This window comes from Ammospiza nelsoni, chromosome 4, assembly GCF_027579445.1.
Source record: "Ammospiza nelsoni isolate bAmmNel1 chromosome 4, bAmmNel1.pri, whole genome shotgun sequence".
In the NCBI taxonomy this organism is placed as follows: domain Eukaryota; kingdom Metazoa; phylum Chordata; class Aves; order Passeriformes; family Passerellidae; genus Ammospiza; species Ammospiza nelsoni.
Genome location: NC_080636.1, coordinates 7,101,378 through 7,116,948, shown reverse-complemented (window position 1 = coordinate 7,116,948; position 15,571 = coordinate 7,101,378). Strand labels below are relative to the sequence as shown.

Here is a 15,571-nt window from a genome sequence, read left to right as displayed (position 1 = left end):
TTTATAACAACTTTATTATTTCTATGTAGAAGTAGGTTTCTTCTGCCCAGGGAAATTGGGCGATCCCTAGAAGTGTCCAAGGGCAGCTTGCAGCACCCTGGCCCAGTGGGAGGTGAGGGGTGCATGAGAGGGGATTTAAGGCCCTTCCAACCCAACCCATTCCAGGATTTTTTGATTCCTAATTCCAGATCCCAGCTCCATTTGCTCTGGCACTGCTGATCCCTTTTGGTGCTGGCTCAGCTCTTCAGGACTTAGATCAAACTTCTCTTTGGGTGAGAAGTGACTCTTGGGGCTGTGCTGAAAGGTCTGAATTAAATCAGCCAAGGACCATGAGCAGCCATTGCCTGTTTCCTGCATTGTCCCTGCTGCTGGGACCTTTGGATTGGTGACTGCAGAGCTGACACTTCTGGAACCCTCTGGAGTAATTTTTTGAGTCTCTCTGGACCTTCTCCTTAGAGCATCTCCCACTTTTTCTGTGGGATTGGAGCTTTCTCCACCAGCATTTCAATTTCCCTGATCCAGTTCTGCCAAGAGCAACTCCAAATCCTGCAATCCCAATCCTTCCTTTTCCAGCAATCCCATTCCTTCCCATGCCAGCAATCCCATTTCTTCCCTTTCTATCAATCCAAATCCTTCCCTTTCCATCAATCCCATTTCTTCCTTTTCCATCAATCCCATTCCTTCCTTTTCCATCAATCCCATTCCTTCCCATTCCAGCAATCCCATTCCTTCCCATGCCATCAATCCCATTCCTTCCCATGCCATCAATCCCATTTCTTCCCCACCGATTCCATCAATCCCATTCCATCCCTTTCCAGCAGTCCCATTCCTTCCTTTTCCATCAGTCCCACTCATTCCCATGTCAGCAATCCCATTTCTTCCCTTTCCAGCAGCCCCATGCCTTCCTTACCCATTCCAGCAGTCCCATTCCTTCCCATGACAGCAATCCCATTCCTTCCCTTTCCATCAATCCAATTCCATGCCTTTCCAGCAATCCCTTTCCATCAATCCCATTCCTTACTACAGCATCAATCCCATTCCTTCCTACATCATCAATCCCATTCCTTCCCTTTCCATCTATCCCATTCCTTCCCTTTCCATCAATCCCATTCCATCCCATGTCAGCAACCCCATTTCTTCCCTTTACAGTAATCCCATTTCTTCCCTTTCCATTACTCCCATTCCATCCCTTTTCAGCACTCCCGCTCCTTCCCGCGGCGTGGGGCTGCTCCTCCTTTCCCGCTCGTTCACGCTGACCTCTCACACACCATTTCTCGCTCTCCTCTCCAGGTGGAGGTGCCCCTGTGGATTTTTCCAATCCTCTCCTTGTTCCCGATAATTGTCTGCGAGGCTGCGCTGACAGCCTGTGAATGGGGTGTGATGTCCATAATCAGCCGGGAGAGCTGGAGCCCTCCCACCGCCTCGGCTCTGTCCTGCTCGGACAGGAGACATTCAGGGGCTGGAAAAGTCGGGAGAGGGATGGGAGGGGATGGAGCGTGGCCTGGCTCCCTCCTCCATGAGCAGGGGGAAAATCCCAGGGGATCCGAGGAGCTGGTGATCAACTTCTCTTTTAAATGAAGTTTAAGTTTGAAATGAAGCAGTGCCTGGCTCTAAAGTCTTCATCTCTCTGCTCTGAGGAGAGCACATCCCTTTCCCAGTTCATTCTCAGACCCCAAAGGGAGTGGTTGGATCTCTCAGACTGAAACTCAGCCCAGCAGTTCCTCCATGGAGCCCCGAAATCGCTGGAGCTGAGCAGTCATTCCCAAAGCCACAGCCTTGTGGGGGACAAGGACAGGGGGTTCTTTGGGAATGCTCCCAGTGTCCATCACCATCCTGTCCCTGGAGTCAGGAGCACCTGGCACCTGCTGGCTGCTGCCAAACCCATCCCTGAGAGTGTTCCAGGCCAGGCTGGAAGGGCTTGGAGCAGCCTGGGATGGTGGAAGGTGTCCAAGGCAGGGAACTGGAAGTAGATGATGCTTAAGGTTCCCCCTGTGACTGTCCCCTCCCAAACTCCATGTGCCTCTCTGCAGCATTTTCTCTCTCGTTCCACTGGGATGTTTCCATTTCCAGCAGGTTTGTTCTCATCCCTTCCTTTCCCTCTGTCCCAGCCCATCCCCACCACCCCAGCAGTGCTGCTGCCTCTGGACAGGATCCAGGTGCATGGAAAACTTGGTATGAGACAACTCCCTCTTGTCCTGGGCATGGGCCCTCATCCTCTTTGCTCCACCATCTTCCAAACCAAGTTTGTTGTGTTCTCAGCATGAATCCCACTTTCCTCCAGCCTTGTTCCAGGCTGCACCATTCTCTTCCCTTGAAGCATCCAGCTGTGGGGCTGCTGTGGCCATCCCTGCTGGAATTGTCTTGGGAGTGATGTCTGCTCCTTCCCTTACTCCTACTTCTCACCAAGTTCCTTCCCCACTCAGATCCTGATTGCTTTCCCTTCCCTTAGACTCTTCCATTCTGTTCTCCTTGGCTTGGGAAAGCTCCAGTTGGGAAAGAGCCCAGTTTTCCCATCTCTCTGCCTCCATCTCTTCACCTCCCAGCCCTAATGAATGAGTTTTTTCCTTCCTACTCCTAATGCTCTTTTCTCCAGCTTGGCTGGATGGGACTCATCAGATCCAATTAGTTCTAATCCAATCTGGTGACTAGGGGATAGGGATAACCTCCTTTGGAGCCAGTCCCTCTTTCCAAGTTGACTTTCCAGGTCCTTTGAACAGCCAGCTCCAGCTGCAGTGCTCAGGGATGCCCTGGAGTTAAATCCCCTAAATCAGTGGAGATTTCTCTAGCACAGCCCATGAAGCAATGTTTGGGTGGTGTCATCTACCAGCTAATGCTCACTGGACTCCTGAGATTCCTCTATTTTATAAAAATTCCCTCCCAATATGAAGTGAAATAACTCCTCTGATGGATTTACTGCTCTAGGCTGGGTTTAAGAGGTGTAGGCTTGGTCATTGCCAATGTCAGGCATTCAAAACCATCTCTCAGGCTTCAAAAGTCTTCATAAAAAGGCAGAAAAAAGCAAGGATTTTTTTTTTAATTCCCATGGTTTTAGAATTGGTGTCTTGGTAGACATGAGGTTGGAACTTTGTGAGATAAGGAGAAGAAAAGGAATCAGAAACATTGGTCTCTGACAGTCTGATGGTTCTGCTTCAAAGTGCAGTGACATCACAAACGTTCTGCTGAGGGAATGTTGTTGATGCTGAAACAAAACAGAAGCTAAAGAAATGGCAGGAATTCCTGGCACTCGAGGAGGAGGAGGAGGGAGGGAGGAAGGGCAGAGTGCTGCCAGAGGCACAGTAGAGCCCTGGGTGAGGTTTCTCTCCCACTGGCCATGTTTGATCCCGGGTTAGTGTTGAGGGATGTTAGGAAGTGCTGGTGTCACGTATTCCTGGGTCCAGCTGTGTGTCCCTGTGTCCAGCCATGTGTCCCTGTGTCCAGTCACATATCTCTGTGTCCAGCTGTGTGTCCCTGTGTCCAGTTGTGTGTCCACTCATGTCCCTAGGTCCAGCCATGTGTCTCTGTGTCCGCTCATGTGTCCCTGTGTCCAGTCACATATCCCTGTGTCCACTCATGTGTTTGTGTGTCCACTCATGTGTCCCTGTGTCCAGTCACATATCCCTGTGTCAGGTCAGCATGAATCTCTCCCTGTGTCCACTCTTGTGTCCCTGTGTCCAGACATGTGTCCCTGTGTCCTGCCCCATATTCCTGTGTCCACTTATGTGTCCCTGTGTCCACTCATGTGTCAGTGTGTCCAGCCATGTGTCCGTGTGTCCAGCCATGTGTGCCTGTGTCCACTCCTGTGTCCCTGTGTCCAATTCCCCCAGCTCCCTCAGCCACATCAAGGGAGTGGTCTGGAGGAGGAAACCTCAGCAAACCAGGCAATTGGAGAAAGCTGGATTTGATCTGGTCACAGTATGGACCATGTGCACCAGGCCAGGTTGGACATGGGGGCTTGGAGCACCCTGGGACAGTGGGAGGTGTCCCTGCCTTGGATGTTCTTTAAGGTCCCTTCCCAGCCAAACCATTCTGGAGTTCTGTCAAACTCTGGAGCAGGCTGCCCAGAGAAGCTGAGCTGCAAAGGGACCCACAGGACAGGAGGAAGCAGCTTCAGGCTGTGCCAAGGAAGGTTTAGGTTGGATTTCAGGAAGAATTCCTTCACCAAAGGTTGTCAAGCACAGCAACCCAGGGCAGGGCTGGTGTCCCCATCCCTGGGGGAATTTCACAGCCCTGTGCATGTGGCACTTGGGGACATGGGGCAGTGGTGGCCCTGGCAGTGCTGGGGATGGCTGGACTTGAATTTGAAGGGCTGTTCCAGCCTCAGTGATTCTGTGGTTGTGCCAGCTTGGGTAGGGTGAATTCCCCCTGGTTCTGTTCCATGTTTCCATCACCAGTGCTGCAGACCCTGCTCAGTGACTGGGTGATGGTCACAATAATTAACCTGGGGTTGGTCTTTAATGATGAATTTGCCTCAAGAGCGTCCTTTGGCCAATCCCAAGTAATTAAACTCATTAACATCACCTTGATGAGCCTTTTGCTTTGGTGGCTTGAGGTTGAGCAGTTCCTGCCCTGTTTACCCTCATCCCACCTCATGACCCATGGGAAGGAGTTCACAGATCAGCTACAGCAATTTCCAAACTGTAGAAAACAAACCCTCATTAGTTTCCTATATCCAGCCCTTGTGTTGAGGATTTGGAGATGGGATTTAATCTCCAGCAACATTTAATTTCATGTTCCCAGCAGGAGGGTTGCTGTAAGTGGGGACTGAGTTCATCACATTAAATCTGGAAATAAAATGCTTTTATTTCACTGCCCTCACAGTGGTGGCTCTCCCGGACTCAGCTTTTCTCTTTCAAAAGCTGCTGCTCTTCCACTTCAATGTCAAATCCTCCACCAAACCTCCAAGCAAGGGCTGCAAACCCAACAAAATTTGTCATGGACACAGATTAACCATATCCAGAATGAATACCCAAATCCATGGGGCAGACCAGCAAAGCCAGGCTTAAAACTGGCTTCTCTTAAAGCCACACATTTTATACAGTGTTACAGGTTATGGAGGTGTTCAGACTTTGAAAAGAATCATTCTAGCAATTGGAAAATTAAAAAAAATAAATCATGCAGTCATTTTTGAGGGGGAGGAAGTTCAAGACAAGCCCCCACTGCTGTCCAGACTAAGCAGAGTCACCATGGCTCTCTTGGACTCAGCTCTAGGGCTGTGTTTGCTAAGGACAAGAGGAAGAGTTCCTGCTTGGGATCTGGGTAAAAACCTTGGGAAAGGCTCTGGAAATATTTCCTGGGGCTGGAGAAGCAGCCCTGTGCTCATGCAGGGCTTACCCAGCAGTTGTGCGTCTCCCCCTCTTCCTCCCAAGCTCCGGCACGCCAGGATGAGCTGGGATGTGCATGTATAATGTAGCAGCCTGCAAAATATCTTCTCCCAGGCTTCTCTTTGCTTTTAAACCCCCTCCTCCAAAAAAAAAAAAAAAAAAAAGAAAAAAAAACCCACCCAAAAAGTTGCTTTTTTTTTCTGGCAGCTTTTTGGTTTTGGCTGATTTTTTTAAAAAAAATATAATTTTGCTGCATTTTGGGTTGAAAACATTTCAGCCACACATTGCTCAGGCCTTCCATTTCCAGCTGAAAATTCCCAGGTTGGGGCTGTTTGGTTTAGTTTTTGCATTTGGGTTTTTTTTGGGCGGGAGAAGAAAAAGAGAAAATATTGCAAGGAAGAGCAATTTAAAGACAGAGGTCATTCTCCATGAATAGATTTAGTTAATTTTTAACTCCATGTGTGCATGAAGCCAGTTTTGATGGAAATTCTCCCCAGCTTTCAGCATTATCAATGTGAGAGTCAGGAGGCAGTGACTCCTCTATGTTTCTATGAACATCCACAATGACCCAGATCCATGAAAAACGATGGAGAGTTCTGCTTTATTCAAGGGTTGAACAAGGCAACAAAAATAAATCCATGGTTATAATAAACTTTACAGCCCAAATGTTGACACTGCATGGGGTGGTGTAGTCCAGACCCTTGGAGAAGGAATTGATTGTGCTGGGCCACCACCACCAGTGAAATTTGGGTTTTTCCCAGCTGGGTGAGAACTGCCACTCCCAAGGATTTTGTGGTGGATGCGGAAAATGATGGTGACCTGGGCAAAAATCCAGCCAAGGGCAATTCCAGAAGGACTGGATGGTGTTGGAATGGGTTCTGGCTTATCTTCCAGCAGGGGAGGGTTTAAACCCAATGCTTGGGTTCAACCTTCCGTATAAACCAAACAACCGGGTTCAACCTTCCATATAAACCAAACAGTTGGGTTCAACTCTCCATATAAACCAAATAATTGGGTTCAATCCTTCATTTAAACCAAATAATTGGGTTCAATCCTTTATTTAAACCCTGTGGTTTGGTTCAGTCCAATAGTTGGGTTCAATGCTTTGTGTAAACCCAATAGTTTTGTCCAATCTTTACTTTAAACCCGGTAATGGGCTCAACCCTTCATTTAAACCCAATGGTTTGGTTCAATCCAGTGGCTGGGTTCAGCACTTTGGACAAACCCAGCTGTTGGGTTCAAACCTTCATTTAAACCCAATGGTTGTGTTCAGCCTTTCATATAAACAAGAAGGGTTGGGTTCAACCCTTCTTGTAAGCCCAAGGGTCGGGTTCAATCCTTCACGTGAACCAAGTGTTTGGGTTCCATCCAATGGTTGGGGTCAACACTTCATACAAACCCAAGCTGGGTTCAACCCTTAATTTTAACCGAAGAGTTGGGTTCAAACCTTCATTTAAACCCAATAGTTCAACCCTTCATTTAAACACAATGGTTTGGTTCAATCCATTGGATGGGTTCAGCGCTTCAGATAAACCAAACTGCTGGGTTCAACCCTTCTTTTAAACCCAAGAGTTGGGTTCAATCCTTCATTTAAACCCAAAAGTTGGGTTCAATCCTTCATTTAAGCCCAAGGGTTGGGTTCAATCATTTAAGCCCAAGAGTTGGGTTCAACCCTTCATTTAAACCCAAGACTTGGGTTCAATCCTTCATTTAAACCCAAGAATTGGCTTCAACACTTCATTTAAGCCAAAGGCTGGGTTCAACTCTTCATTTAAGCCCAAAGGTTGGATTCAACCCTTGTTTTAAGCTCAACAATTGGATTTAACCCTGTATTGACTAAAGGGTTGAACTCAACACAGCCAAACCCTGCAGCTGGGGGAGGTTTAGTTCTCAAACACCTTTTCATGGGGAGGGACCCCAAACTGTGCCATCTGCCCTGCTGCTGGTCATTAACTCTCTGCTCCTCTGGTTTGCTTTTCTCCATTCCAAGGTGGGCCTTAATGTTCTGATCCAGAGAGCCAACAAGTTTACCCCGGCCACTCGGCTGCTGATCCAGAGGTTTGTGCCATTCCCCGCTGTCGGTAAGGAAAAATTCCTTTTCTTTGTGTTCCAGGTGGTGGCTGCAAACCTGCAGGTGCCCAGAAGCCCCTGGGATGGACACAGCTCCTCCCTTGCTGCTCATGTCCCCTCAGTGGTGGTCCCTGAGCTGGGGCAGGCAGGGATGGGACTCTGCAAAGCAGAATTTTGGCAGAAAAATGCTGCAGAGATGCTGGTGGAGGCAGCTCCTCAGGCTTTTCAGTTGCACTTTCCACCCTGAAGCAGCTTCAGGAGTGATCAGCACTGAGTGGCCCTCGACCATTCCAACCTGAGAGCATTTCATTTGCAGGACCTGGGCTGAGCTGTGTCAAATCTTCAAATAAGCAGCAACACTGGGGTTATTTTGCAATAAAATGCAGAGAAATGGTTCTGCTCTGAATGTGCAGATTTCTGAGGAGTCCCTGGTTAAGAGCAGCCCCCAGTGTGTGCAGAACTGAGGCTGCTCCTGGAATGGTGGAGCATTTATTGGGGTTTTATCAGCCCTATGTTTGAGGGCAGGGATGCTCTGCACTCAGCCTTTGCTGGGTCATGGTTCCAACCTCCTGCATATGCTGTTATTTTAGCCCTGAAGAAATCACCAGTGGCTTTGGGGTAATTTTTTGTGTAGCTTGTTTATTTACAAAGATGGTGCAAAATCACAAAAAAAATTGGGTTTGCTCCCTGATCCAGGTTGTTTTTTCAGCCATATAATGCCAAATTCTCCTTTCTGGTTTTTCCTTTGCTGTGCAAGTGCCACATCCTCAGAGCTCTCCTGAGCCCCTTTACCTGTCTGCTGCTCTCACTTTCTCTGGCCTTTCTGCTCCTTTATTTGCAGAGAACTGGTTTTTGTGTTCCTCCAGCCCTAAATTGCTGAATTGCTGGATATTTTTCCTCTTTTCTGCCACAAGAGCAGCTGCCTGCTCTGCCTGCAGAGCAGGGGGGACAGGGATTGTGCTCTGCGGGTTGCACTGAGCCTTTTTCTTGTACACCAGCGGTCTGTGGGCACTGTTGTTGTTTTCCTGGGACTTTTCTGGGATCTGTTTTAGGGAGATTCAGCTTTCCTTGGCGTTTTACAACCAGGAGAGCACAAGGGATGAGTTCCAGCCCCAGGAGGCAGCTCTAAGGGGTGTTTGAGTCAAAGACAGGCAGGAAATCCTTGCTGCAGGGTTGATCTGCTTTCACACCCAGGTGTTTGTGTTGGCATTGATTGAGGACCCATAATTAATTTGTTTAGCCTGTAATTAATTCCCCAGATAATGTTTTATTTGTCTGGCTTTGTTATGGGCCAGGACATCAGGGATCCTCCCACTAATTGCTGGTTTGTGGTTTGCAGACCTGGACAAACCCTTCATTAAGATATGTCTCCTAATTCCTTTTGAGCCTCCAGCCCCCAGCAGAAAGGCAGAAATTCTCTATTTCTATATGAAAAGCCAAACACTGGGGTAAAGCCATTGCTCCAAAAACCCCACAGATGTGATGCTCAGGGATGGGGTGGTGGATTTGGCAGTGATAGTTGGAGTTGATCTTAGAGATCCTTTTCAGCCTTAATAATTCCTTGATTCTGTGAAATTAGAGAGTTTTCCCCATCCCTTCCTTGCCTCCCTCTGCACTGACCCCCAGAGCTGTGCTGGTTGGGGGCAGCTGGAAGACTGTGGGGGACATCCAAGCTTCAGGGTCCCATCCCAAATTACTACAGGAGGGGCAGCTGCTGCTGGGGTGGAAGGCAGCCCAGACTCTAGCAGGGATGTCCTGAGGACTCCACAGAGCTTTGGGAAGCCAGGATGGGTGCTAGGGAAGGTCTTGGTGCCCTCAGAGAGGTCTGTGTGAAGGTTGTGTTTGCACCATCAGGGAATGCCAACCTGCAGCAGCTCTGCCTGGAGGACAATTTAACACCAGTGCTGCTGGGTCAGGCCATGCCCTCACCCCCTTCCAAGGTTAATTTTCCAGCTGAAAATCTCAAATTGTAAAAAAAAATCCCACCCAGGACCAGGGGTTGGATCCAGGAAACCAAGGCAGGGGAGCAGCTCCTGGAGGAGCAGCCAAAGCCCTGCAGAGCCAGGGGCTGGAAAAGGGTTTGGGGTTGGTGTTGCGGCATCCTCAGGGGCTGAAGGTGTTCCCTGGAAAAGCAGGGAAGGAAGGAGGTCTTGGAGCCTGAGTCTGAGCAGGGAGGGGCTGGATCCTTGCTCAGAGGTGAGGAGGGGAAGGATCTCGGTGCCCAGGGGAATTCAAGGAACCCAATTCACCCTTTTCTTCCCCAGAACTGCGTGTAAACAGCTGGCCCCAAGGCCAGGGTGTCACTGGGGAGGGTGTGGTTTATACTGGAGATGTTCATGGCTAAAAAACCTCAGAAAACCCCAAAAATCTCATCCTAAACCTGATCTGAAGGGAATTAAAGCTCATTGGAGAGAAGGGAGAGGGAGAAAAGATTTCTCCTCCTTGGGCTTTAGTGTGTGTGTGGTTGAAATTGTTGTGTTTAGGTGATGCCCAAGGACAGATTTAGAGTGTGGAAAGCACCTTGGGATAGAAAGAATCCCTACAAACACCAGGAGTGGGGTGATGCCTTGGTGTGGAGCCCAAGCCCCATTTCCTCAGAGTGCTTTCAGAGCCGCAGTTTTCATTACCACAATTCCTCCCCAAATCCTGCAGATGACTTTGTCTGCACAAAAATTTATTTATTTCTCTCCCCCCCCCCCCAGCCTCATGCAGTGTGCTTCATACTGGAGATGTTCATGGCTAAAAAACCTCAGAAAACCCCAAAATTCCCATCCCAGCCCTGATCTGAAAGAAGCTAAAGCTGATGGAAAGATCCTCATTGGAGAGAAGGAAGAGGGAGGAAGGATTTCTTCTCTTGGGACTTTTTTGTGTGTGTGGTTAAAATTGTTGTGTTTAGGTGATGCCCAAAGACACATTTAGAGTGTGGAAAGCACCTTGGGATAGGAAGAATCCCTACAAACACCAAGAGTGGGGTGATGGCTTGGTGTGGAGCCCAAGCCCCATTTCCTCAGAATGCTTTCAGAGCCGCAGTTTCCATTACCACAATTCCTTCCCAAATCCTGCAGATGACTTTGTCTGCACATAAATTTATTTATTTCTCCCCCCCCCCCACCCTCGTGCATTTGAGACATCCATGCAATCCAAGTTTAGCCATAATTAGCAGCGTTTCTGCTCTCTCAGAAAGCAGAAGGGGAGCGGCGATGTGAGCGCCTCGTCTCAGACAAACCATGCAAGCAGCTTTTGGCTTTGGGACCAGGGCAGGCAATCCAGAGCCTTGGAAAAGCATCTTGGGAGCATCAGGGCTGGCCACCCCATCCTGAGTCTGTCAGGAACTCTGTGCCAGGGCATCCCTGGCCAGAGCAGCCCTGCTGGGCTCTTTGATCTGCTCAGTTCTGATTGACAGCGAGCAGGACGGGGTGTGCGAGTGTTAAAAACAAAAAAAAACCAGGGGCTAAACTTTCTCTAAATGAAAGGCCTTGTTTTGTTTTTTCTCTGGGATTCAGGAGCTGCAGGGTTGGGAACACAGATATTTTGATAGATGGGAAGAGTGGTCTGGTCGTTGGAATATTAAAGAGAGAGACAGAGTGTGCGTGTGTGTGTGTTCCTCTCCCTCTCGAGTGGAAGGAGCATTTGTCACCACAAATCATCCTTGATTGCACAGAGCTGCCTTCAGAGAGGGCTCACCCACCCACCACCCTCAAAAAATTAGACATTTGTTATATGACATGAATTGAGATTAATTAGCGAATATTAACCCATCAAGCAGTGCAGAAACACATTTTTGGAAGGCACTGGTACTTGCAGCAACAGTGGGTTTGTCTCAGTTCTGGGTGGAAAGTTTGCAGGGAAATGTGGTGTGGGGGGTGCTGGAAAATGCCACTTGATCAGCCCAAAAGTTTTGTGGGAATGAGCAGCTTTTCCCTGGGAGAAGTTGGGAAGTGCCTGAATGAGAGGATGGGCTGCATATGGGAGGGTGGTGCTCAAGCCCAACTCTTGGTCAGACTTTAGACAGAATTTGGGGTCATCTCAAGGCCTCAAAAGCCACAGGCTGGGCAAGGAGGAGGGGTCAGATGGTGCACAGAGCCACTTTTCCCCTAAAATCTGTGAAATCATGGAATAGTTTGGGCTGGAAAGGACCTAAAGACCACCTAGGTCCAAGCACAGGCAAGGACACCTTGCACTAGACCTTCCTGTAAGCCTATTTACCCTTATTGCCCCAGAGGGGAAAAAAAAAGTTATTATTCTCCTTGAGAATTCCATCTTTTCTTTGGGATCAGAGCAATTCATCTCAGCAGATTGAGGAGAGGAAATCTGGAGTCAGGGCAAACAGAACCTGCCAGTGGGGATTGATCAGGGCTGATCCTCCTGCCTTTCTCCTCCTCAGCCAGTGCCAACATCTGCAACGTGGTCCTGATGAGGCACACGGAGCTGGAGGAGGGAATCGATGTGTTGGACACTAATGGGAACATCGTTGGCTCTTCCAGAGTTGCTGCCAAACACGTGAGTACAGGAGCTGGGAGAGCTGGGCCACAGCTGATTCCAGCCCCAACACATCCCACAGCCTCTGGAGGTCCATGGCTGTAGAAGCTGGGAGTGGAGGAGATGCAGAGAACATGGAAATTTGGGGCTGGCTCTGGTGGTTTGGAAGGGCACGGTGACAGGACAGATCCCTGGTGCTTCCATAGGAATTCCTTGTGGAACACCCAGCAAAGATCCCTCACACCTTTTCCCAAATGAGGAGGACTCAGGCTCGGGGCTGAGCAGCTTTCCAACCCTTCCCTGCCAAACCTGCACCAAAGCCTGCCACTCAAAGCTGGCTGAGGGCAGCCAGATGTTGTTAACCTCATGAACAGCTGGTTTGCTCTCCCTGTCAACCACTCTGTGCCACCTGCCTGGAACTGCTCCCTTCCCATCCCTGGGTGCAGTCCTGGCTCCTGAGCACCCCCTGAGCTGTTGTTTCCAAGTGGGCTCTGACTGAGATGTGGAGCTGTGCTGAGCACACGCCCAGGCACAGGAGTTAATAATATAATGCTTGGCATTTCCCTCCCTCCTTCTGTCCAAGGCACTCCAGAGACAGCAATTAATGTACAGCTCTGCAGTCCTCGGCAGGAACGGGGAGATCTCGAATAGCTCTCCATATTGTTGGTTAACAGGGGGATTAAAACAATCTGCTGAAGGGCTCAGAGACACTTCTTGGAGCCAGTTTTCCTCGCTTCCATTAACTGGCTCCAGGACCCACTCTCCCCTCTCTGTCCTGATGGCTGAAAGAGAAAATGAAGATTAAAAGTGAAGGCGCTATGCAAGTGATGTAGGTGGAGCTTAAATGTAAAATTTGGGAGTTCTGAGAACTTCTGCTCAGCTGCCAGCCAATCCCAGCTCTTCCTCCTGGATAGGTTAATCCTGGTTTTTGTCATGTGAAACGTGGCAGATCCTCAGTATGACACAGCTGTCCCTGTGTGAGGGTTTGTTGTGATGTTAGATGTCCCTGTGACATAAAATCATGGGATAGTTTGGGTGGAAGGGACCCTAAATCCCATCCAGTATCACCCCTGCCCATGGCAGGGACACCTTCCACTGTCCCAGGTGGATCCAAGCCCCAGTGTCCAACCTGGCCTTGGGCACTGCCAGGGATCCAGGGGCAGCCACAGCAAATCTGGGAATTCCAGCCCAGCCCCTGCCCACCCTCCCAGCCAGCAATTCCTTGCCAAGATCCCAGCCCAATCTCCCCTTTCCCAGTGGGAGCCATTCCCTGGCTCCTGTCCCTGCAGGCCTTGTCCCCAGTCCCTCTGCAGCTCTCCTGGAGCCCCTCCAGGCCCTGGGACATCTCTGGGCCTCAATAAATCCAAGCCCTGCCCAGGTTGCTCCCTCTGGTGAGTCTGGCCGGGAAGGACAGATTGTGGAGGCACAATGCAGCTCCATGGTTGGGGTTTCCTGGGAGAGGAGAGCCCTGTGTGTCCCAAATCCCTGCAGGGAATGAACCAGCAGTGATGGGAAACAATTCCTGGAGCAGCAGTGAGGAGCTGCATCCCCAGCACGGGGATCACAGCTCAGCTCAGGCAGGAAGGGCTGAAAGTGCTACTTGGCTCATGGTGGGATATTTCCCTACATCATCTCCCCTACATTTCTCTACAATATTTCCCCTACATCATCTCCTGTACAATTCCCTGCAACATTTCCCTCCAGCATTTCCCCTGCAGCATTCCCCCTCCAACATTTTCCTACATTTCCCTACAACACTTCCCTACAACATTTCCCTACAATGTCTCCCCTACGTTTCCCTACAACATTTCCCCTCCAAAATTTCCCTACATTTCCCCTACAACATTTCACCTACAACATTTCCTCCACATCTCCCTCCAACATTTCCCTACAATATTTCCCTCCAACATTTCCCCACAATATTTCCCTCCAACATTTCCCTACAACATTTCCTCCACAACATCTCCCCTTCAACATTTCCCTACATTTCATCTACAACATTTCCTCCACATCTCCCTATAACATTTCCCCTACAACATTTCCCTTCAACATTTCCCTACAACATTTCCCTACAACATCTCCCTACAACATTTCTCCTACAACATTTCCCTACATTTCCCCCACAACATCTCCCCTGCAATGTTTCCTCCATACTTCCCATCAGTGATTCCCATCTCATTCCCATCAGTGACATAGGTGACACCACCTATTAGAGTCCAGGCTCTGGCCAAGCAGTAGCTCTATTCAGATGGGATAATTGATGATAAACCCAGATATTTTCTGCATCAAAAAGTATCCAAATTGCTTTGGCTTGGCAATTTGACCACCTGTACATGACAGCTGAGCCTGCTTTTAAAGTGAGCTTGGAGAATCATTATCCAGGCATGATTCCCAACTGCTTTGAGGTTTGTCAGCTGCTGCAGACTTTGGAGTGACAGTTCAGTGCCCTCAGCAGAGCCATCCCGAGCCTGGCAGGTCCATCCTGGGTTGGTTTGGGATGTCTGCATGTGTTTGTTTGTTTGTGTTTGCTCCACAGGCCCTGCTGGAAACAGCCCTGACCAGAGTGGTCCTGCCCATGCCTATACTGGTTCTACCTCCCATCATCATGTCCGTGCTGGAGAAGTGAGTCTGACCAGGGGGAGGGAGGGGCCTCAGAGGGTGCCAGGCATGGATATTTTATGGGATCATGGAATGGTTTGGGTTGTAAAGGTCCTCCAAGGTCATTGAGTCCAACCATTTAATGGAATCATGGAATGGTTTGGGTTGGAAAGGTCCTCCAGGATCATTGAGTCCAACCATTTTATGGGATCATGGAATGGTTGGAAAGGTCCTCCAAGGTCATCTAGTACAACCATCCCAGCACTGCCACCCATGTCCCCAGGTACCACATCCACAGGGCTTTTGTTGGGTTATGTTTTAGTCTGGTTTAGAGATGGGGTTTTAAAAACTTTTATTTTATTTTTAGTCTCATGTGAAGGGTGAGATAATGCAGATGTTATAAGTTATGTTATTACAATCAGAAGCTGTTTCTTAATTATAATACACTGTGTTTCTTCGCTTGTTAGCTTTAGCTCCACTATGTTGTAAATGTTTTGAAGATAGTTATTTAAAATTACCCCTGGTGGGTTTTACTACAATGTATCTTTTACAGTTCTATTTCTCTAAAGTATAGAGTCTTTTTTGTAAGGTTATCTTTTGAAACTTAATTTCTCTCTCAACAATTTCTCTCTAATTCTATGGCATTTCTAAGTCCGTATTTCTTATCTCAGGGTTTGCATACAGATGTACACTATGAAAGCCTTCTGTCAGGCTTTGAGAATTTTCTATAAATCCATTTCCCACAGGCTTTGAAACCCCCCCAGGGATGGGGACTCCAGCCCCAGTGCTTAACAACCCTTTCCTTGAAGGAATTTCCCCCAAATCCATCCTAAACCCTCCCTGGTGCAGTTCCCTCTCCTCCTGTCCCTGTTCCCTGGAGCAGAGCCCGACCTCCCCAGCTGTCCCCTCCTGTCCTCTCCTTGTGCAGAGCCACAAGATCCCTCCTCACATTTCATCCACCAAATAGATTTTTTTGCATATTAAATTTCCACATTTAGGACCAATCATTTCCATCATTTCAATCAATTTCCATCATTTAGGACCAATGTCCAGCTTGTTGAAGTTTTATGTTGGTGTGATTATTTTAACTCACCCTGCCAGCC

The 15,571-nt window shown here is 48.8% G+C and overlaps 1 protein-coding gene across 3 annotated transcripts in view; it reads left to right on the top strand.

The window, feature by feature from the left end:
- The window catches only part of SFXN5 (sideroflexin 5), a 104,518-nt gene that overhangs the window by 55,401 nt on the left and 33,546 nt on the right, over nucleotides 1–15,571 (top strand). For all 3 annotated transcript variants that reach the window (XM_059470950.1, XM_059470948.1, XM_059470949.1), the window contains 3 exons: nucleotides 7,312–7,402; nucleotides 11,776–11,891; nucleotides 14,407–14,492. In XM_059470950.1, the coding sequence (XP_059326933.1) occupies nucleotides 7,312–7,402; nucleotides 11,776–11,891; nucleotides 14,407–14,492 (293 nt within the window). The remainder of the gene's footprint in view (nucleotides 1–7,311; nucleotides 7,403–11,775; nucleotides 11,892–14,406; nucleotides 14,493–15,571) is intronic.